This window comes from Zasmidium cellare (assembly GCF_010093935.1).
Source record: "Zasmidium cellare ATCC 36951 unplaced genomic scaffold M409scaffold_2, whole genome shotgun sequence".
NCBI classification, from domain to species: domain Eukaryota; kingdom Fungi; phylum Ascomycota; class Dothideomycetes; order Mycosphaerellales; family Mycosphaerellaceae; genus Zasmidium; species Zasmidium cellare.
In genome coordinates, this window is record NW_022986946.1 from 458,632 (window position 1) to 480,625 (window position 21,994).

A 21,994-nucleotide genomic window follows, 5' to 3' on the forward strand; every position below is an offset into this window, starting at 1 on the left:
ATCGTGTTCCCGGGCCTTGTTTGTCGCGCTCCGCGATGTGTGGCCAGGAATAGGTGGCGGATAGCGGCCAAGATTTGTTTTAGTTGACAGAAGTGTGTGCCGGAGGTGTGATAGAGTGCGTGAGATGAAACGTCAAACTCTACAATTTGTTTCGACAACAGCATCGTTAGGATGAGAAGGTCGGCTGTTCTTCGAGGAATTGATGTGGTGATGCTATGCTATAGACGATCGCTATTTTATCAATGCTCGCTTCGACGAGTTGCTGCGTCATCCAGCGGCTTCTGAAACACGATCAGATACGAGCAACGACTTTGGATTGTCGATACAGGCCGCTGACTGGCAGTGACCGGAATTCGCGTGTTGCAAGCGGATGATGGCCGTCTTTGATGCATTTGAGCGAGGCTTTGTTGAGTCTTGCCACGACTTTTGTGAATGAGAGCGGCTCGACGTAATGCGGCCATGAACCTTGAAGGCTGCTGTAGCTAGAAGGCTGTGGTGGCTTGACTGAGTGGATATCGTGGTGGTGGTGGTGCTGCTGGCGTTGTCTCTCATTCCTACATACTACCACCGTCTACTACGTTCTTCTTCTATGCTATAGTCTGCGCGGCGAGGTATACGCGAGACCTTGTTACCACCATCACCTTCCCGCCATCCAACCCCCACCATCAGCCAGGCGCTGTCCGGATCCTGTTATGCTTTCCGCTCTTCACTAATTGGCCCTCGACCTCACCCAGCCCGGCTGTTCACAACCTGGAAAAGGCTATATCTCAATGTTCTAAGATTCCGCCAATTTCCGCCAGCGCCTACACACTCCACGCCAAACCGGGGGGATGTCCGGCAACAATAATGACAGCTCATTTGGTAGGCGAAAGAGCCGCTTCGGCCTCCCAGCGCTCAAATTGCCTTCAACACACGATCTGCTCGCCGACAGCTCATCCTCCAGCGCCAAAAACCACAAAACTTTGACCAAGAAGCACAAGCACGTCCGATCCCCGAGCCTTCAGACCACCCTCGACCACCCGGATGCGCCCCGCGAAGACCACACGAAGACGAGACCGCTGTCCGATCAGCCCACGTCCAAACCTCATGTCAGGAGACCTTCGCTCAGCATGAAAGCCGTCAAACGGCCGCCCTCCGTCTTTGAATCGTTGAAGAACAGTGTACGAGCCAGCAGCGAGGAATTGATGGGCAACGGATACGGGAATGGCGAGCCACTGTCCACTACATCTTCCAAAGCTCCCTCGCTGAGCTTTGACAATGCGGTGGATGGCGCAAGTCCCTCCAGGTCTGTCCTGCTGCATGGTGAGGTTCAGACCAGTGCGGGGATGTTCCGGAAGAAGAAGGAATATCTCGTTCTTACAGAGGTTCATATCATACGCTACAAGTCGCAGGCGAAGGCGGCGGAGACGTTCAAGTCAATACCGCATACAGTTGGTCGGAGCCCAACCATACGTCATGGATCGATGCCGTCGATTGGATCTCAGAGCGACCTGCAGACTTTGTCAGATTCATCTGGCGACAAAGATGGACGGGTACCCCTGAGGCAGGTGGTTGCGCTACAAAAGCTCGACGATGGCAAGCCATACTTTGCTCTGGATGTATCGTATCTGGATGAGGAATCAGGCCAGGCCTCGTCAATGACCTTACAGTTCAACAATCCGGAAGATCGAGATGTCTGGTTGAAGCGCGTCCGCAGTGCTGTGTATGATTACAGAGCACGCCAACAAACGCACATATCCTCCTTCAACTTGGAGAATGCAGCTCGGATAGTCGAGAGGGACAACGACTACGATCCTTATAACTGTGCAATCTTCAAGGTTGTACAGCGGCAGACTGCACTCAAAGCAGGGAGCAGGGCATCTACCGACGATCTCACGAAGGTAGCTTCGACAGTCTGCTTTCTTGCTATTGGTGTGCACAAGGTACATCTGATTCAACTCGTCAAGCCGGTCGTCCGAAGCTCCAGTCCTTCTCTTTCAAACAATCCCTCTCAAGCATCACACGGCATCCTCACCCTGACCGCGATCAAAGTGAGCAGCTTGGACGATACCCTCGAACTCACGTTTCGACAGCCACTGCAAAAGCCCAGAATACTACATCTCGCATCGTCTGCATCACATGAGATTGCCGCGCGGTTGCACTATGCGGAGAATTTCCTACGCCCAGAATGCGGCCATCGATTGTTCCGTTTCACTGCTCCTGCGGAAGTGGAGGATCTTCTCCCACCACCTGCTGCATCTGATGTTGAGGAGCATAGCTGTTTGGATCGGACACTGAGTGCATACTGTGTGGCATATGGGGTGAACCCTACCAATGTGCGGTATACGATCAACTACGCCTGCGAAGACGCTCCTCGGTTCGAGCTGCTACCTCCTGGCGATCCTCGACGGCCGAACTATGGGCCTCTTGAGTTACTGGCTATCATGCGCGCGTTGCGCTATAACGAGACCTTTGGCAGCTTGTCGTTTGCGAATATACCATTGGACAGCCTGAATGGATTGCATGACAACTATGGGCAGGAGCATGTATGTTCAAAAACGAAGCGTGGTACACCAATACGATTGTCGACCGCTGAATTGAGTCGTTCCTCTCTACTGGTGCAGGAGATTCGAGCACTGGCTGCAACGAGCAAACGATTACGACGGATGGACTTTTCCGGAAGTATCACAGTCAAGCACACAGCACCAGAACCCACCGACGATGAGCCTTCACGGGTCAAAGACATTGGATGTGGCATTGTGGAAGCGCTGTTCCCGCTTTGTAAGCATCAGACGACCAATGTCGACTGGATTTGCCTCAACGGTATCGATCTCAGCGAAACGGATCTGGATTATCTGGTGGGCGCTGCGGTGGATAAGTCCTGCCATTTCCGTGCGGTTGAGCTGAATAGATGCGGGCTTAATGACAGGAGTCTGGGCCTGATACTGGATGCCCTGCGAGCTCAGGAGAATACATTGGAGTCCTTGGAGATTGCAGGCAATGCAGCGCGACTAAATCCTGGCGCTTTCGACAGTCAGCTCGGCATGTTTGGATTCATAAGGAAGCTCAACCTGTCTAACGTGTCTCGAACATCCGGGTCGGAGTCCTTCATACAAGCTGAGACGCTTCTGATCTGGAGACTGCAAGAGCTGCGGCTGAGTGGTACTACCCTGAATGCAACGACTGTCGATGCTGTTTCGACATATCTCGCTCACCCACAATCGAACAGTCTGCATGAGCTGTATGTGGACAACACATACCTGTCAGGCGGTGATGTGGCCACGTTACTGCATAGCCTGGCGTGGGAGAGAAAGGAGCCGCGCAATATGCATCTCGACATCAGCCAGTGCCTTCTGACTAAGGGCCTGGAGCAGGTCACAGATGCCATCACGAGCGGCGCCACACCCACACACCTGAGTATGAGGGCCATCGAGTATCGTGAGGAGCCGCAGTTCAGGAAGATCATTGCGGCCTTGACTGCGAACAAAACTATCCAGTTCTTGGACATGTCGCAGACGGCATTGCCAGGAGATGCAAGCGAAGACACTTGCCGTGCTCTGAGCAAGCTACTGGCTGAGAATGATACCTTGAGGGAGCTGGATCTTTCCGGTGATGACTCGAGGTTGGCGACATCGAAGTTTGGCGCCGGTATCAACGATGCGCTCACTGGTTTGAAGCTCAACAAGACCATGCACATCTTCCGCGTTGAGAAGCAAAAGCTTGGTTTTCAGGGTGCAAGTACACTGGCGGAAGTGTTGAGGGAGAACCGCACTTTGCTGGAGCTTCACTGTGACAACAACGACATCCCTCTCCACGGCTTGACTGACCTTGTCAACTCGCTTGTCGACAACACGACGCTCGTTTTCCTACCGCCCATGAACGATGGCCGGGCTGCAGCTTTCAAGTCTGCCGAAGCCACGATGAAGGTCATGGCAGACTTCGAATCACCCACATCGCCAACGCATTCCAAGTCGGGCTCCTTCAGCTCGGCCAGTGTGATGCGTCGGAGCGTTGCCAACGTTAAGAAGACTGCGCAGAGGACGAGTTCGGCATACACACCTTCGCAAGCACTGCCATCGCATAGCGGTCGTTCGGCATCTTCTCCGCATCGTCGCAACAACTCGCCACTGTCCTTGTCGTTGCCTCCTATTCGAGCAAAACAGCATAGCCCTACGCCTTCGCTGAGTGGTACACCCCCATCTGGCTTCACTGTTCAAGACATTCAGACGACGCATCTCTTGCTCACCGAGCAATGGGATCGTCAATGCAACCGCCTCGAGCAGTACCTGAATCGAAACTGGTGTCTACTCAACGACATGCCTTGCGATGTGGAAATAGAAGACGAGCACTCACAGCGGCCCAGCTCGGTAGGCTCGATCGGCAAGATGCTGGAGCAAGTCAAATACGACACAACCCCCAAAGCTGAGCGAGACCATTACTTCGATTCGCCTCAAGATACGGACGTCCCCGAACTACCAACTCACCCACCTTTGCAACCTACCACCACCGTCGATAGCGACAAGCATTCGATGAGCTTCAAGCACTTCATCCTCGAGAGCGGCCCGCGCTCACCTGGCGACGAGTACGACATCGAGGGCAACATGAGACAGATGCGCCTCGATGGCAACTTTGAGGAACCCCGTACCCCAACGCAGCAGGCTTTCACCACCGCTTGAGCGAAACCCTTCTTCCTATTCGATTTGACCACCGTACACTTTTTCCCACGCTGAGCGGTTTTTCTGGACTTTTTTGATTACCGGCATTCTTGGAGTTTGAGCGAGCGTGTGCTTCCTTTTCTGGTTTCTTTTGCACATGTTGGTTGGGCGGGCTGGCATCGGCGCAACGATGCATGCGATGCGATGGGATGCGATGTAAATATGCGCGCGATGAAAGTAAAAAGCATTTCTTGGGAACAATATCGTTATGTGAGGATTTTTGTGCGAGAGACGTACAGCGTTCGAACGCGAGATCAGCGAACGAACGGGAACGAGAGTAAGAGACAGGTTTGCCGCAAGAGAATATAATTTCTGAGTGGAGATGAGATGAGATGGGGACTTTGTCTTTGTATATTTAGCTTGTTTTGCTTGCAGGTTTGGATGGGGTGTGGTTGGGTTGGGGAGGGTTGTTTACAAGTACTACCACTGCTACTACACAGCGAGGGCGTTTTTGGGTTGCATGTAGATGATTGGGAATGAGATGAGATTTATGTGTCTGTTTGTATGTGCTGGTTGATCGAATGGATGTTCTGTGAGCGGTGAGCGGCGATGGATTTTGAGAGCATGTGAGTCTTGTCGAGCACATGCCAGCTTGCCATTTGCTGCCTTAAGCTTTCTAGCCGGTCAACACTACCACTACTTGTCGCCATTACACTCCATTCATCCAACCGAGTGATGCCCAACATCCCACAAGCCTCCTGAAACTCTCTATCCTCATCCTCATCCTCCGCCATAGTCTTGAAACTATTGAACCACAACGTGAGAGCCCTTGGCCTACGCTCATGGTTTTTCTCCACTCTACTAGATTCGGCGTGCCATTCTCTTGTTTCGTATCAATATGTCTAGGTGCTTCTCGATATACGACCGTTGCGGACTTCTTCCTCGTCGTGGTGTCGCTAGAATAGGACGCATTGTGCCCAGAAGGCGCAAAAATGAAGTCTGGCAAAGAGCGAAACATAAGCAGCGATCATTCTTGCAGCTGTACATTAAGTAAGACCCTATAGAACCCATCATCATGAGACCCTCAAATTGCCTAGCAGGGCCGTACAGTCACACAGCATGCCGGAAATCTTCTGCTCCACTTGCGACAGATCAGCTCCTCGCCCCGTCCTCGTCTGCCTCGAATGTCCCGAGACTCTGACATACTATTGTGATGAAAGATGTCGAGACAAAGACCTCCAATCACACAAGCTCGTCTGCCACAATCCCATTCGCACAGCGATCTACCGCGCCGGCGACCTCCTGCTAGCAATTTTCTACACGTTCCGAGAAGCGGCCTTCGAGGATCTGGAGAAGGATGGCGATGTTCTGCATGTCTCTTTAGCGGAGTCGAGTCATCAAGCACTATTGCATCGCTTTCCGAACCACCTCGTACGACTCCGAAGCGACAAGGAGAAATTGCTGGCCCTGGCTTCCTGCACAGCTAGTATCGCGTGCACGTACGAGTTGAGCAAACATTTGTTAAAAGGTAAACTATCAACACACACAGATAGCATGACCAGCATCCACCTGCCTACCAGCCGAATCCAGATACAACCACCACCATCGAAGAAAGCCTCTTCCGCGACCTCTCCAGCCCCACTAGCACCATCCGCCACCAGCCCGACAGCACCGCCGACGAAACAGATTACATGCACAGCACACTCAGCGTCGAAGCCCGCGACGGCGAGGCGTACGGTACGTCTTCGACCTAGCCGGGGCGCAGAACGATCAATTCGAAGCCGTGCTTCCCCCTTCGACGTGTACGCCCGTCGCGAAGGCCGGGATCTGTGCAAGCTGCGCGCGCATGGGTATCATGCATTTCGCTGTTAAGGGGTCGCTGAGGGCAGGCATCGGCTGAGGAGCACTGAGGATCCGAGGGTTTTGTGCGCTTTGAGAGGGGTTGAGGGGTGTTTGCGGAATGCTGTTGGTGAGTGGGAGGCGGGAAGGGGTGGGCGGATTGAGGGACTTCTTAGGCTGGATCGGGAAGGCTATCAAGAGTTTAAGATGTCGCTTTTGGAGAAGATTGAATGGGATTTGGAGGCTTATGTCGCGCGGTGGGAGGAGAGTGGATGTCCGTTGGAGTCCTGGGATCGGATTAAAAGAGGGTTCTTTTCGTTGCCGGAACTGGATGAGGGGGTTGGCTATCGAGGGTGCGGGTCGAGTGCTTTGAGGATGTGGATGGAGAAGTATGGATAGCGAGTGGTGTTGCATGGAAAGGGCTGCGCGTTCGAGGGATGTTTGACTGATGATGAGGCTGGAAGATAGTTCGCACTTACTACGCTGGAGAAAGGGCGGAAGGAGCAGCTTTGAGTGAAGTCTGGAGGTAAGCCGCTAGTCCAGCTCGCATATGTCTTGGCAATCACATGCATGCACGTTTCCGAAAACGACGCTACTGCAGACAAACAGCGAAATGGGCAGGACTTACAATCAGACAAACAACACGTGACAAACAGATAGAAACGAGATCCGTTTAGTGAACTTGCTCTTCGAGAGTCACTTTTCCACCGCTGCCCAGAAGGCCCGGTCGGCGACCATTCACTCGAGAGCACGGACCTTCTCGCTTGTTTGCGTCACAGTCAATTACTCTGTCTCTTCTGCTTTTTGGATTTAGCATTCTTAAGTCACCGTCATCCACGCACTCACCAACTTCAAGCACCATGAGCGACTGGGCCTGCTCAGTCTGCCAGAAGGCCGTGCCGCTCCCTGCCCTCATCTGCACCATGTGCACCGAGACCCCGACCTACGACTGCGACACCAAATGCCGCGACCGCCATCAGACCCGCCAAATCGTCTACCGTACTGGCGCCTTGCGTCAGGGCATCTTCTACGCGTTCCGGGAAGTCGCTTTCGACATCAAGATCAAGAAGGTCGAGAAGATCGGCGGCAAACTGCACGTCTACGAAGATTCGTACACCGATGACAAGAATGACGGGCCCCTGTACCGGTTCCCTGCACATATGCTCCCCGACGACGAAGACAAGGCGAAGCTGCTCGTCTTCTCTGCTTGCAATGACGCCTTTGCGTACACTTTCGAGCTGGCGGCGACGCTCCTGCGAGGTATGACCATTGAGTCTCTTGATAATGGTAGAGAAGTCCGCATGCTGATCATTCCCACAGACATCAGCGCCACGATCGAAGAAGTCAACATCGACAACGTGAACCGCAACGACACCATCGTCAAGTACGTCTCGACTGGAATAGTTGACGGGACGCCATACGGCCACAACGCGATCATCGTGGACATCAAGCCTGAACTCGGCGGCAAATCCTACGCCTTCGACCTTGCTGGCGCCCAAAATGGCCAGTTGCATGCTGTGGTCCCCTTCGGCGAGTTTGCGAACAAGGGAGGCGAGGTCATCAGCCAGATCCATCCACACGGCTACTTCAGAGACCTCGGCGAGCGGATTCGACAGGGAAAGCAAAGCATGCTGGAGACCCGCGAACCCCGCGTCTATCACGTTCAGCACAACATTCATCAGCGCATGCTCGCGGCTGTCAAAGAGTGGGAGGGCGAGAACAAGACCAGTCTGCGGAAACTCGTGCGTAGCACTTCGAAGGGCTTCATCGACGGCAAGGCGTCGCTGCTTGCGAGGGTCAGCACCGAGATGAAGGCGTCTGTCGTCAAGTGGGAGCAGGAGGGACGCCACCTCGAGCCATTCACTCCTTTGGTTGTGTCATTCGCCCAGCTCCTTACTGAGAAGGTGGAGGAGTGTACGGTGAAGCCTCAAGGAGGCGGGTCTCGCGCGTATCGGAGATTTCAGGCAGACAAGAAGCGGCGCGGTCGTTTTCCGGCGTCCATGAAGGAGTTCACGACTGCAGAAGGCACGACTTTCAAGTTCTTGTGATGATGTCCTAAAGGGCCTGTTCACTTGGGAAGAGAAGCGTGTATGAAATCAAGAAGAAGAAAGCACGCCAACGCACATGACACGAGCTTAAAAAATGATAGATATCTCTCAGCTCAATCCATTCTCGGGTCTGCTACGCCATCCAGATCCTATGCCTGCCTGCCTGCCTGCCTGTGGTATCCAACGCTGTAATGCCGCTAGTAGATTGATGACGATGTGGGAAACAAGGAAAACAAGTGATATGCCAACGACTGAGACTCTCCCGTGCAAAATGAAAGGGAGGTGACGAGCGAGTGACCCCTACCCGCCAGCGGGGACATCACCCTCTCAGTCACTCAAATCGGGATTCGCCACGTAGAGCCGTACGTTGCTCATCGTCATCGTCCGGTCGTCTACGCTGCCTCTTCGTTTGAGATCTTCGGCGGTTGATTGACGTTGGGCTTTCTCTTCGGCTGTTGGGCCGAGTGGTTTGGGGAGGCCGCCGACACTGCCAAACTTCTCCTCATCACCAGCTTCGTATTCTTGTCCACTGAAGTAGCTTTCCTGCTCTTGTTGATTCGGCATTGGCGTCTCTTCCTCCCTCAGTTCGCCCATACTGTCGACTGGGCTGTGTGCTGGTGGGGTCGAGCCGTTGCTGTAACCGTGGTTCAGACTTGAGGCTTGGTAGCTGTGACCTCGTCGACCGCTACCCAAACTACTCCTACCGCTGCCATTCCTGGCGTGGTGCCGAGCTCCAGTATCCTCATCACTGTCATTGCCGTCATCCACCTCGGAAGCACTCAGCCTCATAGGCACACCAGCACCGCTGATGACCGTAGCGTTGTAAGCACTCGCCTTGGGAGCGCCATGGTGTCTGATCTTGCTTCTTACTCCACCGACTACGCCTGTACTGCTAGTGCTCGTCCGTATCGACGCATAGCTGTGTCCTCCTGCTACTTCCGCGGCTGCCCGCATCTTTGCTTGTCTTTGTGCAGCCAGGATTCGAGGGTCTTCGTGTTGCGCTCTGTCACACCAGACAGTGCCCTTTTGCTTACGCATCAACGCTACGTAGGATGTGGGCGAGACGGAGGAGTTGCTCCGCGATGAAGTCGAGCGTCTGACTCCGCTGGTCGTGCTGTACCCGGAGTTGGTAGGGACCCGCTGGAGGCCGGCGTTGGGGTTGGCGTTCGTGTTGGTCGAGGATGTGGACGAGGTTGCATTGGAGAGCGTTCGGCGGGTTTGCTGACCGGAGAATGGCGGCTGTTGCTGCTGTTGCTGCTGTTGCTGCTGCTGCTGGGTCATGCTGTACGCGGGCGAGATGTTGTTCGGCGAGGTGGTGTTGTCGTTGAAGGGGATTGCGTTGGACGAGTTGGTACGTGTCCGACCATGCAGTCGGTCGTGCTGGCCGTACTGCGCAGGCGGCTGCTTGGGTTGCATCGTGAAGGAAGCAGGCGCGGGAGCAGGCTGGGGTCGGCCTGGCACCGGTTTCCGCGCGGGCGGCGCGTTCATGACCAGCGCGGACATGGTTTGTGGTGTCGCAGGCGATGTTTGCGTTGCGAGGTGTGCGTGCCGGCGTTTCGCGGTGAACAATGGGCACTGCGGGGTTGGGAGGGATCGCTGGGCGGCTGGGGAGGAATCGCACGTTTCTTCGTCCAGCTCGCGGTGAGGGCGTCGAGGGGAAATATGCAGCTGGCGTATCTGGACACTGCAGCGCTGGTGGTGGTCGAGCCGGGGTCAAGGCGCACCTGCATGCATCGACTATGCAGCTGCTGCAGGATGCCGTGCGAATGAGGCGCTCGGGCGGGGCGGTGGTGGGTATGGAGCCTTGATTGCGCACCGTCGATAACAATATCGCAATCGCTGCGCAGCGAGATGTGTAGATAATAGTGGGCAGATATGGAGGGAGGAGAGACGAGCAGGCGCGAAGTCCGAGATAATGTCGGTCCAGCGCTCCACTATATTACGGACGTCTCATGCAAGGATGGTGAGAGGCTTTCAGACTGGATTCTGCTGACAAGACCGTTAGCCCATGCTCACGCCGTTGACCACTGCCGTCTGCAGCACTGATTAGTCGCAGAGAGGGACGATGGACGACGTGCTTCTATCGCCAGCGCGGGAAATATTGCGAACACGCTACGATTGCGTAGATGATGCCGGCCAAGACGCGGCCAATCAGCGAAGGGGCTTGGGACACTCACCACTCCGCTCGAGCTCGAAATGGGGTCTTCAACCAAGAGCCAGCCAGACGCCTCCAAAGTATCGCGGTGGTGGCCGGAATAGCTAGCCCAATCTCACCCAAGTCGAACGATAGGAAGAGACGTATTCGTATGGAGGATTTCGATAGCCGTCGTTGCCAACCAGCGGCAGAGGGGTCATCAAAGTGGTGAACGACAACTTATACCTTGCAGGCTGACGAGCTACTTCTGCAGGACGAGCACACCGTGCTGCAGCGTTCGTGCCTATATCCGTCCTCCTAATAGCAGCCACGCTATGCGGAGACGAACAGGATCGGCCACACGTCATGTGTGATGGACGGGATGCAGACACAATACGAGACGCTCGCCGTCGCCTCCCAATGAGCGCGCGTTACACCTCGATGCCACCGATGGCCAGCGGGACACGAGCCGCCGCTGAAACGTGGGAAACCCCCCCCGATACATGCTCTGCTCGTCATCTGGTGGGGACCGTCAGACGGCGCTGCTGGCTGCAGCAGCTGGAGTGAACTCTGTCCCAGATCGTCTGCGGCTCTGCGACTTGCTATCGTCGATGGCCGTCGCAGCTTGGATGTATTGCAGGATCCTGCTTGATCCTCAAACAACGCAGTCATCGTTCTCGACCTCGACCGACCGTCCAACAGCTATACCACTCGTCGGCAGCTGTGATTGGAGCTGTCGTATGATGGAGGATGCAAATGCCATTGACTTCGTTAGATCTCAACGACTCGGTTGTCGGCTCAGCCTTCCAAGCACGAACTCTGTTACGCCGCCACTGTATTTGGCAGCGAGCTCCCCCCCAAAAAGATATCTCCCGCCGAAACAAGCTGCACGCTCGCTTGTCTGTCCTACACACCATCTTCTCTAAGATAGCTTTCGGCTCTGTGCAGTATCTCGCAGCTGTGGTCTAACGACAATCTTCCATCTGGCATCTTCGTCTAGCAAAGCGAGATCTCATGACGTACTGTTCTCGAAAGTCAGGGTCTATTCTAGGGGGTGCTACTGGGAAAAACGGCTACTATTTGGAGAGCTCGCATTCGCCGGATGCAACCTCTTTTCCTCTCCCGAGCCGGCTTCAGACACCGTTGCACGAGCTGGTCGCCGCTGTTACGAGATGTCAGCCAAGAGTGGTATGGTGCCTTTTCTTTGCACTTCCTTTTCGTGTCTCTGCAGTCCCAGGAACCGTTCGAACCCTCTGTCAAAGCCGAGTCGTCGGGACTGGTTGCTGCACAGCATAGCCATCGCCGCCGTATACATGACACTGCGTCATGCACGCTATAGGAGGGTTGAGATATCTTCGTCCATCTCCACTGCAATTGCCACGCGTCTGAGCGATCGCTTTTAGAACGAGTCGGACTGTTTCGACCCGGAGAGGCCGACTGAATATTTTCGACTTCTGGAATATCGAGAAGAAAAGGCGCAGAGAGTCATGCCTATTCTTCGGGCCGCTAGCATTGGGGATATTCTTGAAACAAGAGTATTCTGATCGTCATGTCGTCCAACGTCGTGCGAAAGCGTGGAAGGAGCGAGTCATCAAGAATGCCTTTACGGACCTCTTGTCACTCTCGCCGCCTTGATGTCCCAACAACATCTTGGACTATTCTCAAGATGAAAACACAACGGCCCTGCTCACCGAAGCAGACTCAAGTCGTATATACCGATCGTGACATCTTGTCGGGAGGTGTAAAGAAGCAGTCAATATCGGAGGCCAGCTTCAACATCGTGGCTACGAGTGTCGACAAACCACAACTCGGCTCTTATCTATTCTCTGCCCATGGTCTACTCCGTGATTTGCATTTTCTCCCATTCTAGTCACTCAATCATCTTGATCGGTGGCCATGCTCTCAGGCCGAAGACTGCGGTCCAGTTCACGTTGGTCCGTCACATCTCACATAATAGCTAACATTCGCAGCAAGAGACCATCTATACAGCCCCGTCAATCCCTGCCTTTTCGCCCTCTGGGTGCGAGTTACGGACCGGGCAGAAAATGCGAGTCTCGGAGACATGGCCATGGCGATCAGATGATTGGCACTGACTAGCTATGAAATTGCAAGAAACAGAACCATTACAGCTCGTGAGTGTCATTCTCGTGGACTGGCAATGGCTCGTGCGATCAACGGCGTTGTGCAGACCACTGGTATGAACCAGAGCGGCTGAACGCCGAACATGGTTGTGGGGCAGCTGAACGAAAAGGCCCTTGTTCGTCCTTCATGCGACTACTGTCGAAGGATTCGATGACAGTAGGGGACGTTTACATGGGTATAGACTTCACTTCTTCAAAAAGACAACTACACCACGTTCGCACTTGTTATTCCACTAATCATTCACAGTTTGCTCCAGCGCTTCAATAAATTCCCAACACAGTAACACCAACAGTCAACATGGGCAGCATAGAGACCCCCAAGTTCACGATTCCTTCCGCCAACAGCTCAGAACTGAAAGTTGTCGAACCGAAAGACACACGCTCCGATCAAGAAATCCTCGAAGCCCTCAGCCAACATGTCCCCGTCACATCAGAAAAGAATGTATGGGCTTTCTGGGACAAAGGCATCAGGAAGATGCCCGGATGGTGCCAGAGGAACGTTATCAATTGGGTCCGCCTAAACAGCACCAGCAGCAACCCTTGGACTGTCCGTGTGGTCGATGCGATTCCAACTTCACCAAACTACGCCTTGAACTTCGCAGACGGCAGTCTTCTACCTCAAACTTTCGTTCATGGCAACATGCAAGGGCCGTATATTGGACCACATTCGGCGGATTTCCTCAGAGGAGCCTTGCTTTATACACACGGTGGAGTGTTCATGGATGTGGGAAATATCTTGTTCAGGGATTTGGATCGTATCGGTTGGAAAGAGCTGGAAGATCCTGCTTCGCCGTACCAGATTTGTACGCCGATAAGTGAGTTCAATTTGCGAAACACAAAAGCAGAACAAACCTGACGATATCCTCCAGTGTACGGCCAAGTAATAGCGAACCACTTCACCATGGCCCGAAAAGCAAACCCCTTCATCAAACGGTGGCACGACCTCTTCATCTCCTTCTGGCAAGGCCGAACAGACCACAAAGGCATCATCGCCAACCCGCTCCTCGAATTCGCCACGAAGCTCGATTTCAGCGACGGCCAAGCCTCAGACTTCCACTGGGATTTCAAAGTCGACGCCCAGACCGTCTTCGAATACATCAGCCAAGTGCTCGCCTGGGTCCGTCTGACCATGCTCGAGGACGCCGGCGACGGCTTCAGCTGTACCGACTACTGGCAGCACAACGTCCTGGTCTTCAACGCGCTCCAGGAATGCTGGGGCGCGGAAGCCACCGTCGGGTTCAATGGCGAGAAGAAGTACCGCCTCCTCTCGACCCGAATCGACAGCGATCCCAGCTCCGAGGATCATCAAGAGGCTGAGAAGCTTGTGTGGAGGCTGTTGACCAAGTCCAGTCTGCAGAAAATCACCCACGGGAAGCATCTGACCAACGACACGCATTTGGGGATTTTGTGGGATGAGAATGAGGGGAAGGATGTTGAGCCGGGGACGTTTGCGGAGCTGTTGAGGTATGGGGCTACGCGTTTTGAGCAGACGAGGGGGGACATTGTGAGGATGGAGGCGACCAAGCCGGCGGTGACGATGAAGAAAGGAGTCTTCGAGCCGTGAGCTTTGGTGGATGAGGTGACGCGGTGGTGATGGAGGCTGGCAATAGATTTAGTTAGAATATAGGAAGGAGGGATTGATGTTTGAATACATCGACACTTTCCCCTGTCTGGCTTTGCTCTTTCCTTGCTTTGAAACCAACGCCTCCGTTCCCTTCACTATCCATCTCACCCTCCTTCGACAACAACAACTACACATACACACCACATCCCCAGAAAACATCCCCATCCCCACATTCCTCCCCACCAACCATCAACCATGGAAGAACCCACCCTCCTCCTCGACTCCGGCGGCAACCCCCTCTTCGCCCCCATCTACTTCTAGCGCGAAGAAGACCCCATCACCGGCTACCTCTCCCCCTTACACGCCAGCCCCTTCCGCATCGACACCAAAACCTTCACCTCCCTCGAACAATACACCGCCTACTGCGAAGCCCTGCTCCTCGCGCGGACTAGCGCCCAAGACCTCGAGTCCATCTGCGGGACCGACAGAGACGCTATCAAAAGGGAGTTTGACCGGAGGCAGCTCTTGCCGGGCGCGGTGCTGGGCAGTGCGAATCCGGGGGAGGCGAGGGAGATTGTCAAGGCGGTGAGGTTTGTGGGTGGGCAGGAGGGCGTGTGGGAAAGGGTGAGGTTTGGGGTGGCGGTGAAGGGGTGTTATTGCAAGTTTCGGCAGAGTGAGGAGTTGAGACGGAGGTTGTTGGATACGGATCAGAGGGTTTTGGTGCAGGCTAATCCGGTGGATGGGTGGGTATTGTGGGGGTGTGAGGGTGTTGATTGTGATGGCTGATGGCTGATGTTTGTGTAGGATTTGGGGGATTGGGTTTTTGGCGCATGATGCTGGGAGGAATAGGCATCGGTGGGGAGGTATGTGTTTTGGAGTGAGGATGCAGGATGATGTTGACGTGATGCAGAGAATCTCCTTGGAAAGGCCCTTATGGAAGTCAGGAAGCAATTGCAGAACGAGAAGATGAAGGAGATGCTGAACGTGGAGGTCATGGAAGTGGAAGACGAGACCACCGAATAAGTCGCAGTCATAGATGACACTCAACAGAACACTCACTGATCATCTTCCAAACCAACCATCTTCAACGAGTCCCTCCACAACCTCCCCTCCTTCTCCTCATCATACGCCCACTCCTCATACCCATCATCCCCGACATACATCGGATTCTCCTTATGCTGAAACGCCTTCTGCTCCACACAATCACTCAAATACCTTCCCCCTTTCTGCTTCCACTCCTCACTCACCGCGGCATACACACTCGTCGCCGCGCCCTGCTCCACACTCTTCATATACGCCTCCTGCTTCTTATCCAACTGAAACCCCGCCGGATCGACATGTTTCTGCAAGCCCGTCCAAATCCCGCCCGGGTGCAAGCTCGTGCTGTGCAGGTTGCGAGAGCCGTACCGCCGCTCAAGTTCGTTGGAAAAGTAAATGTTGGCCGTTTTGGCTTGCCCGTAGGAGACCCAGGGGTTGTAGGACCCGGGCGTGGAGAAGTTGTAGTCGTCGAAGCGGACTTCGCCCGTGCGGTGGCCGAAACTCGAGACAGAGACGACGCGCGAGGGAAAGGCGGGGGTGGCGGAGGCGAGGAGGGTGTCTTTTAGCAGCTGGAAGAGGTAGAAGTGCCCGATGTGGTTCGTGCCGAATTGTGTTTCGAAGCCGTCTTGAGTTTTTCCTTCGGGCGTGGCCATGACGCCTGCGTTGTTGATTACGATGTTGAGGGTTTTGGTTTGGGAGAGGACGGCCGAGGCGCCCTTTTTGATTGAGGACAGGCTGTCCATTGACATTTCTATGAGGGTGATTTTGCCGCCGGAGGGGTTTTGCGATTGAATTTCGGAGACGACTTGTTTGCCTTGGGGAAATAAATGTTAGAGGGAGGTGTGGTATGGGAAGAGAGGTGGAAGGACTCACCCTTCGCAACATCGCGGACTGTGCCAAAGACGTGTCCTCCAGTGGCGTGTAGAGCTCGAAGGGTTTCGACGCCGATGCCTGATGAGACTCCCGTCACGAGGAAGACTTTGTCTGAGAGCTTGCCGATGAGGTCTTCGTCTTTGATGATCTGGAGGGCGGTTGGTCGGGCATCGCCTGGACCGGCGTAGTTTGCGTGGGCTTCGGCGTAGCGAGACATCTTGTCGTTAATAAGAACTGGCAATTTGATGGAATGCTTTCTTCTTCTCGAGATGGTTTGATCGACGGGCGAACTGATGAGATTCGAACAAGAAGCAGAAGAACAGGAAAGAAGGATACTTATACCGCCCACCTACCTTGCAGCGTACCAGAATTTGTCTGGTGCTCTCGGACTTTGGATCCGTCAGGATGTCTTGTCGCCGTTCACCAAAAGCATTGCCCTTGTCCCTGCTCGGTGTTTTGTTAGATTCCAGCTGCTAGACCTTGCAACCCTATGCCGCCAAACGGACATCACCAGCAGTGCCCTAGAGCGCCAAGGCCGTCCCCTTCTCTCGCTGAGTCAAGAATGCGGCCGCATTGCCAGCGTCGGCCGAGTTGCTGAGACGTCAGCTTGGCGTTTGTGCAGGGGGGTTGCATAAAGTTGGAATTTTGTGAAATGCATAGGGGATTTTGGCGGCATGTGGGTATAGGGGTCTGGGCATAAGGTGGAATTGTTTAGTTTGAGGATTGTGAAATGGCATGGGGGAGAACGAATACGCATGAAGCGTCATTCCTCATCTTTCTTGGGCTAAAGGTCGATGTCAAACCCCTAAATCCACGGCTGCGACCGTGATGCAGTCCCAAACCCATTGAAGAGCCGTGCTGCAACTGAAGACCGACTTGACACGACCCCTCCTGCTCATCGTCGCTGCTTGCGTTTCACCTCATGCTTCCTTCACAAGAAAACCGTCGTGGCGAGAAGACTGCGATGGTATCAACTCTGAACAATATGCGCTGTCGATCTCGACGACTTTGTGCATATGCTCAAAGATCTCAGGTACGAATCCAGGCACAGCACCGAACTCGTCCAACTCCGTGGGCGACAGTTCACGCATCTCATAGTCGTAGATCGCCTCCCAGACGAAGAAGTCTCGCAGCGGACCGTCCTTGGTGACCTGGAACGCAATCTTGGCGGCTTCGACCGTGACCGGACACTTCTTGACCAGATTGATCAGACCAATCATCGCGAGGTTCGGCAGCTTTGGCATCAGGTAAGCGTCGCCGAAAGACCAGAGCTGAACGAGCGCGGTCTGGAACTCGGCGGCACGAATCTTCGCATCCTCTCGGCTCGCCGGCTTCGGGAACTCTTCGAAGATAGCACCGAAATCTGGAATGTCGAGCTTGGTGATGTAGTAGAGGAAAAGGCGAAGGGTCTGCTCATCGCATCCAGGGAGGTGCAGTACTTTCTCAGAGGTCTCCTTGAAGCCGCCGTCCAAGGCCTTGCGAAGGTAGTCGGAGGCGCTGCACAGCAGTGCTTTGGAGATGGAGAAGCGTCGAGTGCTACCCTCGAGAGCGACTGCGATCTGCTGGTCTTCGACAAAGGAGCTGTGTTGTCGTTAGTACGACGTGTATGCCAAAGACGACCCGGGTCCACTCACTTAGTGTGCTGTATGACCTCCTCCATGATGTATTGCTGCGAAGTTGGACGCAGCTGGTGTGGTCAATCGCTCGTTGTTTGCGGATTGCGAGTGTTGTCGAATGAAGGAGTTGGCGAGCAGCTGTGAAGTTGAGCTTTGTAAGTCATCACATGCCTCGTGCGGGCCTTCTTGCTTTTGCCGCGTTCACATGCAAATATCACCTGCCCGATCACTTCACTCTGAAGCTGAGACAAGGTGTGACTCTTTGATCACGGAAAGAACAACAAGTTATTGCGTCATTTCGATCAACTCGTAAGGCCCCCGAAGATGCTGCGCTCGAGATGGACAGCAGGGCATGTTTTGGCGACACAAGCAGCCATTCCGGCCACACTCTTCGATCGACATTGTCTGTGCCAGTCGTCAAACTGCGTCGCAAACGCCGATCTCACCTGCACCGCGTTCACATTCCAACGCAGTCCTAGCAGTGCGTAATTTCCAAAATCCCCTCTTCAATTATCCTGACTAGTGCTGAGACACACTACAACTCTTTCCTGGTGAAATGGTCTTCAGCAGCCGTGTTAACCAACCATGTAAGACTTACGCTCTCTTTGAAGAGATGGACGACAAGGCTTCGATTTATGACACAAGCAGCCCCTCCCACGACACTCTTCGATCGAATTCAGCATCATGCTCATGAAACCCGGTATGCCGCCCAGCAATGTCAAATCGTCCTCGTCATAGTAGCTGCTTCTCCAGTCGTTTGCCGCCTGCTTCACGCAGAAGTGCGCCAGGAGATCTCTGCCAGACACCTCGAATGTAACATGGGCCGCTGCCGGCTGTAGCCTGTGGAACATCAAGAAGTCACACAGACATTCCATTGTCTCGTTCTGCAGCCGTGGGAGTAGGTACGCCTCGGCGAAGCCCCACAGCCTGAATAGCTTGATCTGATGATCGATTGCAGCTTTCAAGGCGATGTCGCTTTTGGCGCCGTGCTTGACGTATAGGATTGATTGGGCTTCTCCGAAGCACGGAAGGGTTCTGCGGTAGAGCCAGTATAGAAAGAGTTGTAACGTGGGGGTGTCGCAGCCGGGAAGTCGTAGAACACGCCGTTCAGTCTCTGCATAGTGACCCTTTAGAGCTTTCTGGAAGTACTCGGACGCCTGAATGAGAAGGGCTCGCGGGACTAAGAAGATCTCGTCCGAATCCTGCGGCTGTATGGTGATCATCTCATCCTGCTGCAATGACCTGGGAGATTGCTGTCAGCAGTCGAAGTCTGGAGAATGAGGTAACTCTGCGAACTCGGTGAAGTGAGTGACTTTGTCCATTTTGCGAGCTCGAGTTTGTGTTTTGTAGTGATCGATGTCAATTTGATGCTGATGGAATGTTTGCGTATCGAGATGTCTCTGTTGATGAGAGGATGTTGACACTGACAGATACCATCGTGCCGTACTCATCGCCAGCAACCCTTCGTGTGGCAGTCATGACTACCAAATGAAATCGCGAGAGGAAAGACGTTCCCGCGGAAGGTGGTCTCCCTCAAACATTGTGAAGAGACATCATGTTCGCATAAATGGGCAGTCGACGTCTTTGCCATACGCAACGCAACGACTCCTTGCGGAGATCAGTCAGATTCTCCCACGATGACCCTTGTGAAAGAGAAGAGGTGGAGGTGAAGTCAACAGCCAAGAAAACGTCCCAATCAATTCCGCCCAAGCTTTGATTAAGGTTTTTGATGTCGTCTTGTGCGGGTGTACGGACCGCTGTCTCGGCCATTGACCCTCGTTAACTGCTTAGCAAACATGAGTCTTCTTCGATATATCAGCAGGTCCTGTCTGACAATGTACCCAGAATGCTCGGTCGCAGAGCACACAAAGCTGCTTCAACTGGAGGCCGCTTCTTCTCGACACCCACTGCAGCCATGGCTCGATTGAGGATCGGATATATTCCTGGTGCGGCATCAACGACGGAGAGGTAATGTTCGAAGCTGATGATCGTCCAGAGCACTTCAGCACCCCCATTGCGTTCGCGCACAAGCACTTCGGCCTCGATGCTGACTTGATACCCTTCCCGACTGGTACTGGAGCTCTCGCCGGTGCACTGAATAATCCAGACCCAAAGAAGGGCATTCAAGTCGCCGTTGGCCTGACGGAAGGCTTCATCGCTGATCTGGGCAAGAGCAAGTCCGCAGGAGAGAAGGCTGCATATGGTCTCGTTGGAACCTACGTCGAATCACCTCTCTGCTGGGCGATCTCGACCGGCGCGAAGCGCGAAGACGTGAATGATGTGAGCGAGCTGAAAGGCAAGAAAGTGGGTGTCAGTCGGATTGGCAGTGGATCATATGTCATGTCCTTCGTTCTGGGAGACCAGCGCGGTTGGCTTGAGTCCCCAGGCAAGGAGCCGTTCCCGGTCGTTCCAATTGGGGATTTCGCTGCACTCCGCAAGAGCGTGGGCGAGGATCGATCGAGCGATTTCTTCATGTGGGAGCACTTCACGACGAAGCACTTCTGGGACAACGGCGAGCTGAAGAGGATCGGGGAGATCTATACGCCGTGGCCGAGCTGGATGATCGTGGCAAGAGATGCGCAGAGTCAAGAGGTGAAGACGTTGCTGGAGAAGATCAATCAGGGCGTGCAGTACTACCGCGAGAACAAGGACGAGGCTGTGGAGTACATTACGACTGCCATGCACTACTCGAAAGAGGATGCGCATGAGTGGATGAAGACTGTCAAGTTTGCAGAGGACGTCACTGGCGTGAGTCCGAAGATGGTGGACAGCACGGCAGCGACTTTGCGTAAAGCAGGTGTGCTGAAAGACGATGCTGGAGGGAGCGAGCACATGGTGACATTGAAGAGGAAGGACTCGGACCAGGTTGCCAACCCCGCGGACGTGTAACAATGTCCTCTTGTACGACGAGTGTACGATCATACTGCTTCAACGGCCTTCTGCTTTCCACCAGCCGATATCAGATCCAAAAATCCTTGCTTCGACATCTCGTTCACTTTCTCTTCCCTCTTTTGCATGCCCACCACTCCCTGCGCCCTGGCATCTTTCATGGCCTCCTCTGCCTTGACCTGCGCTGCTCTCACAGCATTGAACAGCCTCACCACACCTCTCTGCGCCGTCTTCTTCAGCCTCTTCTCCTGCTCCATAATCGCTCCAGTATCCACATTGGGCGTCTGTAGTCCCAACACATCCTTTATCCTCCCCTTCTCCAGCGCCTGCTTCTTCTCCGCCCGAATCTGCGCTCTAGCTTTCTGCTCAAGCTTCGAATCTGCCAGCGACTTGTTCGCATCCGCCGCGGATTTACTTCGTGAGAGGACAGGGTCTTGTCGTTTTGCGGTGCTGAGTTTGGTGTCGAGGATTTTGGATATGCTGGTCGCGAAAGCGGTGGGGTCGTTGCGCTTCTTTTTGGATCGCGCGGCTTGCGAGGACGTCATGGATGCTTCGCTGTCGGAGGGGAGGTCGTCGACATCGTCCTCTTCCTCTTCTTCTTCGTCTGAGCCTGCTTCGAGGTCTGGCTCGTCATCTTCCTCCATTACCTCGTCGTCTTCGCTGTCTTCTGCTTGTAATGCATTAAGCGCGGTGTTCTTCTCGAGCTCGTCGACTTCTGCCTCATCATCTTCATTGTCATCGTCGTCCTCTTCAGGCTCAGATTCTTCCTTGGGTGCCGGCGCTTGCTTCAAAATCGATTTCGGTCTCGATGCGATCTTCGTCTCAGGCTTCGAGACGGTCGCCGCCTTCATAGAGAACTTTGGTTGTACTCTAGGCGCATCTGATGCCCTCTGCTGTCTCGGGACTGCAGATTCTTCATCTTCATCCTCGTCCTCTGAAGAGCTGTGGTATCTTGCCTGCTTCTTGAATTTTCTGATCTTCTTCTTCGGCCGCACCTCATCCTCCACTCGTCGTCGCTTCCCTGCGATCGGTGCCATGTTCGACGATGTCCTGGACTGTATTGTCACTGAATTTGATTTTTGGCGTTGCGGTTGTATGTTGAGGCAGAAATCTCAAGTGCTCGGAATTTAAATCCCCACGGAGATTGATTAGGTTTGATACAAAGCTCTGCCGAAGCCGAAAGGAACCTTGGTGACGTTCAGAGCTTCTCTTTCACCA

General features: G+C 54.0%; 9 protein-coding genes across 9 annotated transcripts; 5 read left to right on the plus strand and 4 right to left on the minus strand.

Moving 5' to 3' along the window:
- Window positions 1-830: 830 nt before the first annotated feature.
- On the plus strand, window positions 831-4,655 carry M409DRAFT_62475 (uncharacterized protein; the record flags this gene model as incomplete). The annotated part of the gene is made up of 1 exon (XM_033815189.1): window positions 831-4,655. One exon carries the CDS (start codon window positions 831-833, stop codon window positions 4,653-4,655), a length of 3,825 nt encoding a protein of 1,274 aa, XP_033673666.1.
- A 1,098-nt stretch (window positions 4,656-5,753) lies between these two features.
- M409DRAFT_49310 (uncharacterized protein) lies at window positions 5,754-6,534 on the plus strand (the record flags this gene model as incomplete). Its single annotated transcript, XM_033811207.1, has 3 exons — window positions 5,754-6,162; window positions 6,225-6,371; window positions 6,416-6,534. 3 exons carry the CDS (start codon window positions 5,754-5,756, stop codon window positions 6,532-6,534), a joined length of 675 nt encoding a protein of 224 aa, XP_033673667.1.
- Window positions 6,535-7,333: 799 nt separating this feature from the next.
- Window positions 7,334-8,521, plus strand: M409DRAFT_16740 (uncharacterized protein; the record flags this gene model as incomplete). Its single annotated transcript, XM_033803746.1, has 2 exons — window positions 7,334-7,733; window positions 7,794-8,521. The coding sequence occupies 2 exons, from the start codon at window positions 7,334-7,336 to the stop codon at window positions 8,519-8,521; spliced, it is 1,128 nt and encodes a 375-aa protein (XP_033673668.1).
- A 327-nt stretch (window positions 8,522-8,848) lies between these two features.
- Window positions 8,849-10,024, minus strand: M409DRAFT_16741 (uncharacterized protein; the record flags this gene model as incomplete). Its single annotated transcript, XM_033803747.1, has 1 exon — window positions 8,849-10,024. The coding sequence occupies one exon, from the start codon at window positions 10,022-10,024 to the stop codon at window positions 8,849-8,851; it is 1,176 nt and encodes a 391-aa protein (XP_033673669.1).
- Window positions 10,025-12,968: 2,944 nt separating this feature from the next.
- On the plus strand, window positions 12,969-14,360 carry M409DRAFT_62477 (uncharacterized protein; the record flags this gene model as incomplete). The annotated part of the gene is made up of 3 exons (XM_033815190.1): window positions 12,969-12,972; window positions 13,108-13,611; window positions 13,666-14,360. 3 exons carry the CDS (start codon window positions 12,969-12,971, stop codon window positions 14,358-14,360), a joined length of 1,203 nt encoding a protein of 400 aa, XP_033673670.1.
- Window positions 14,361-15,415: 1,055 nt separating this feature from the next.
- On the minus strand, window positions 15,416-16,488 carry M409DRAFT_62478 (uncharacterized protein; the record flags this gene model as incomplete). The annotated part of the gene is made up of 2 exons (XM_033815191.1): window positions 15,416-16,212; window positions 16,272-16,488. The coding sequence occupies 2 exons, from the start codon at window positions 16,486-16,488 to the stop codon at window positions 15,416-15,418; spliced, it is 1,014 nt and encodes a 337-aa protein (XP_033673671.1).
- Window positions 16,489-17,191: 703 nt separating this feature from the next.
- M409DRAFT_16744 (uncharacterized protein) lies at window positions 17,192-19,209 on the minus strand (the record flags this gene model as incomplete). The annotated part of the gene is made up of 3 exons (XM_033803748.1): window positions 17,192-17,852; window positions 18,551-19,129; window positions 19,184-19,209. 3 exons carry the CDS (start codon window positions 19,207-19,209, stop codon window positions 17,192-17,194), a joined length of 1,266 nt encoding a protein of 421 aa, XP_033673672.1.
- Window positions 19,210-19,802: 593 nt separating this feature from the next.
- M409DRAFT_16745 (uncharacterized protein) lies at window positions 19,803-20,776 on the plus strand (the record flags this gene model as incomplete). Its single annotated transcript, XM_033803749.1, has 2 exons — window positions 19,803-19,833; window positions 19,884-20,776. The coding sequence occupies 2 exons, from the start codon at window positions 19,803-19,805 to the stop codon at window positions 20,774-20,776; spliced, it is 924 nt and encodes a 307-aa protein (XP_033673673.1).
- Window positions 20,777-20,805: 29 nt separating this feature from the next.
- Window positions 20,806-21,813, minus strand: M409DRAFT_62480 (uncharacterized protein; the record flags this gene model as incomplete). The annotated part of the gene is made up of 1 exon (XM_033815192.1): window positions 20,806-21,813. The coding sequence occupies one exon, from the start codon at window positions 21,811-21,813 to the stop codon at window positions 20,806-20,808; it is 1,008 nt and encodes a 335-aa protein (XP_033673674.1).
- Between the last annotated feature and the right edge of the window lie 181 nt (window positions 21,814-21,994).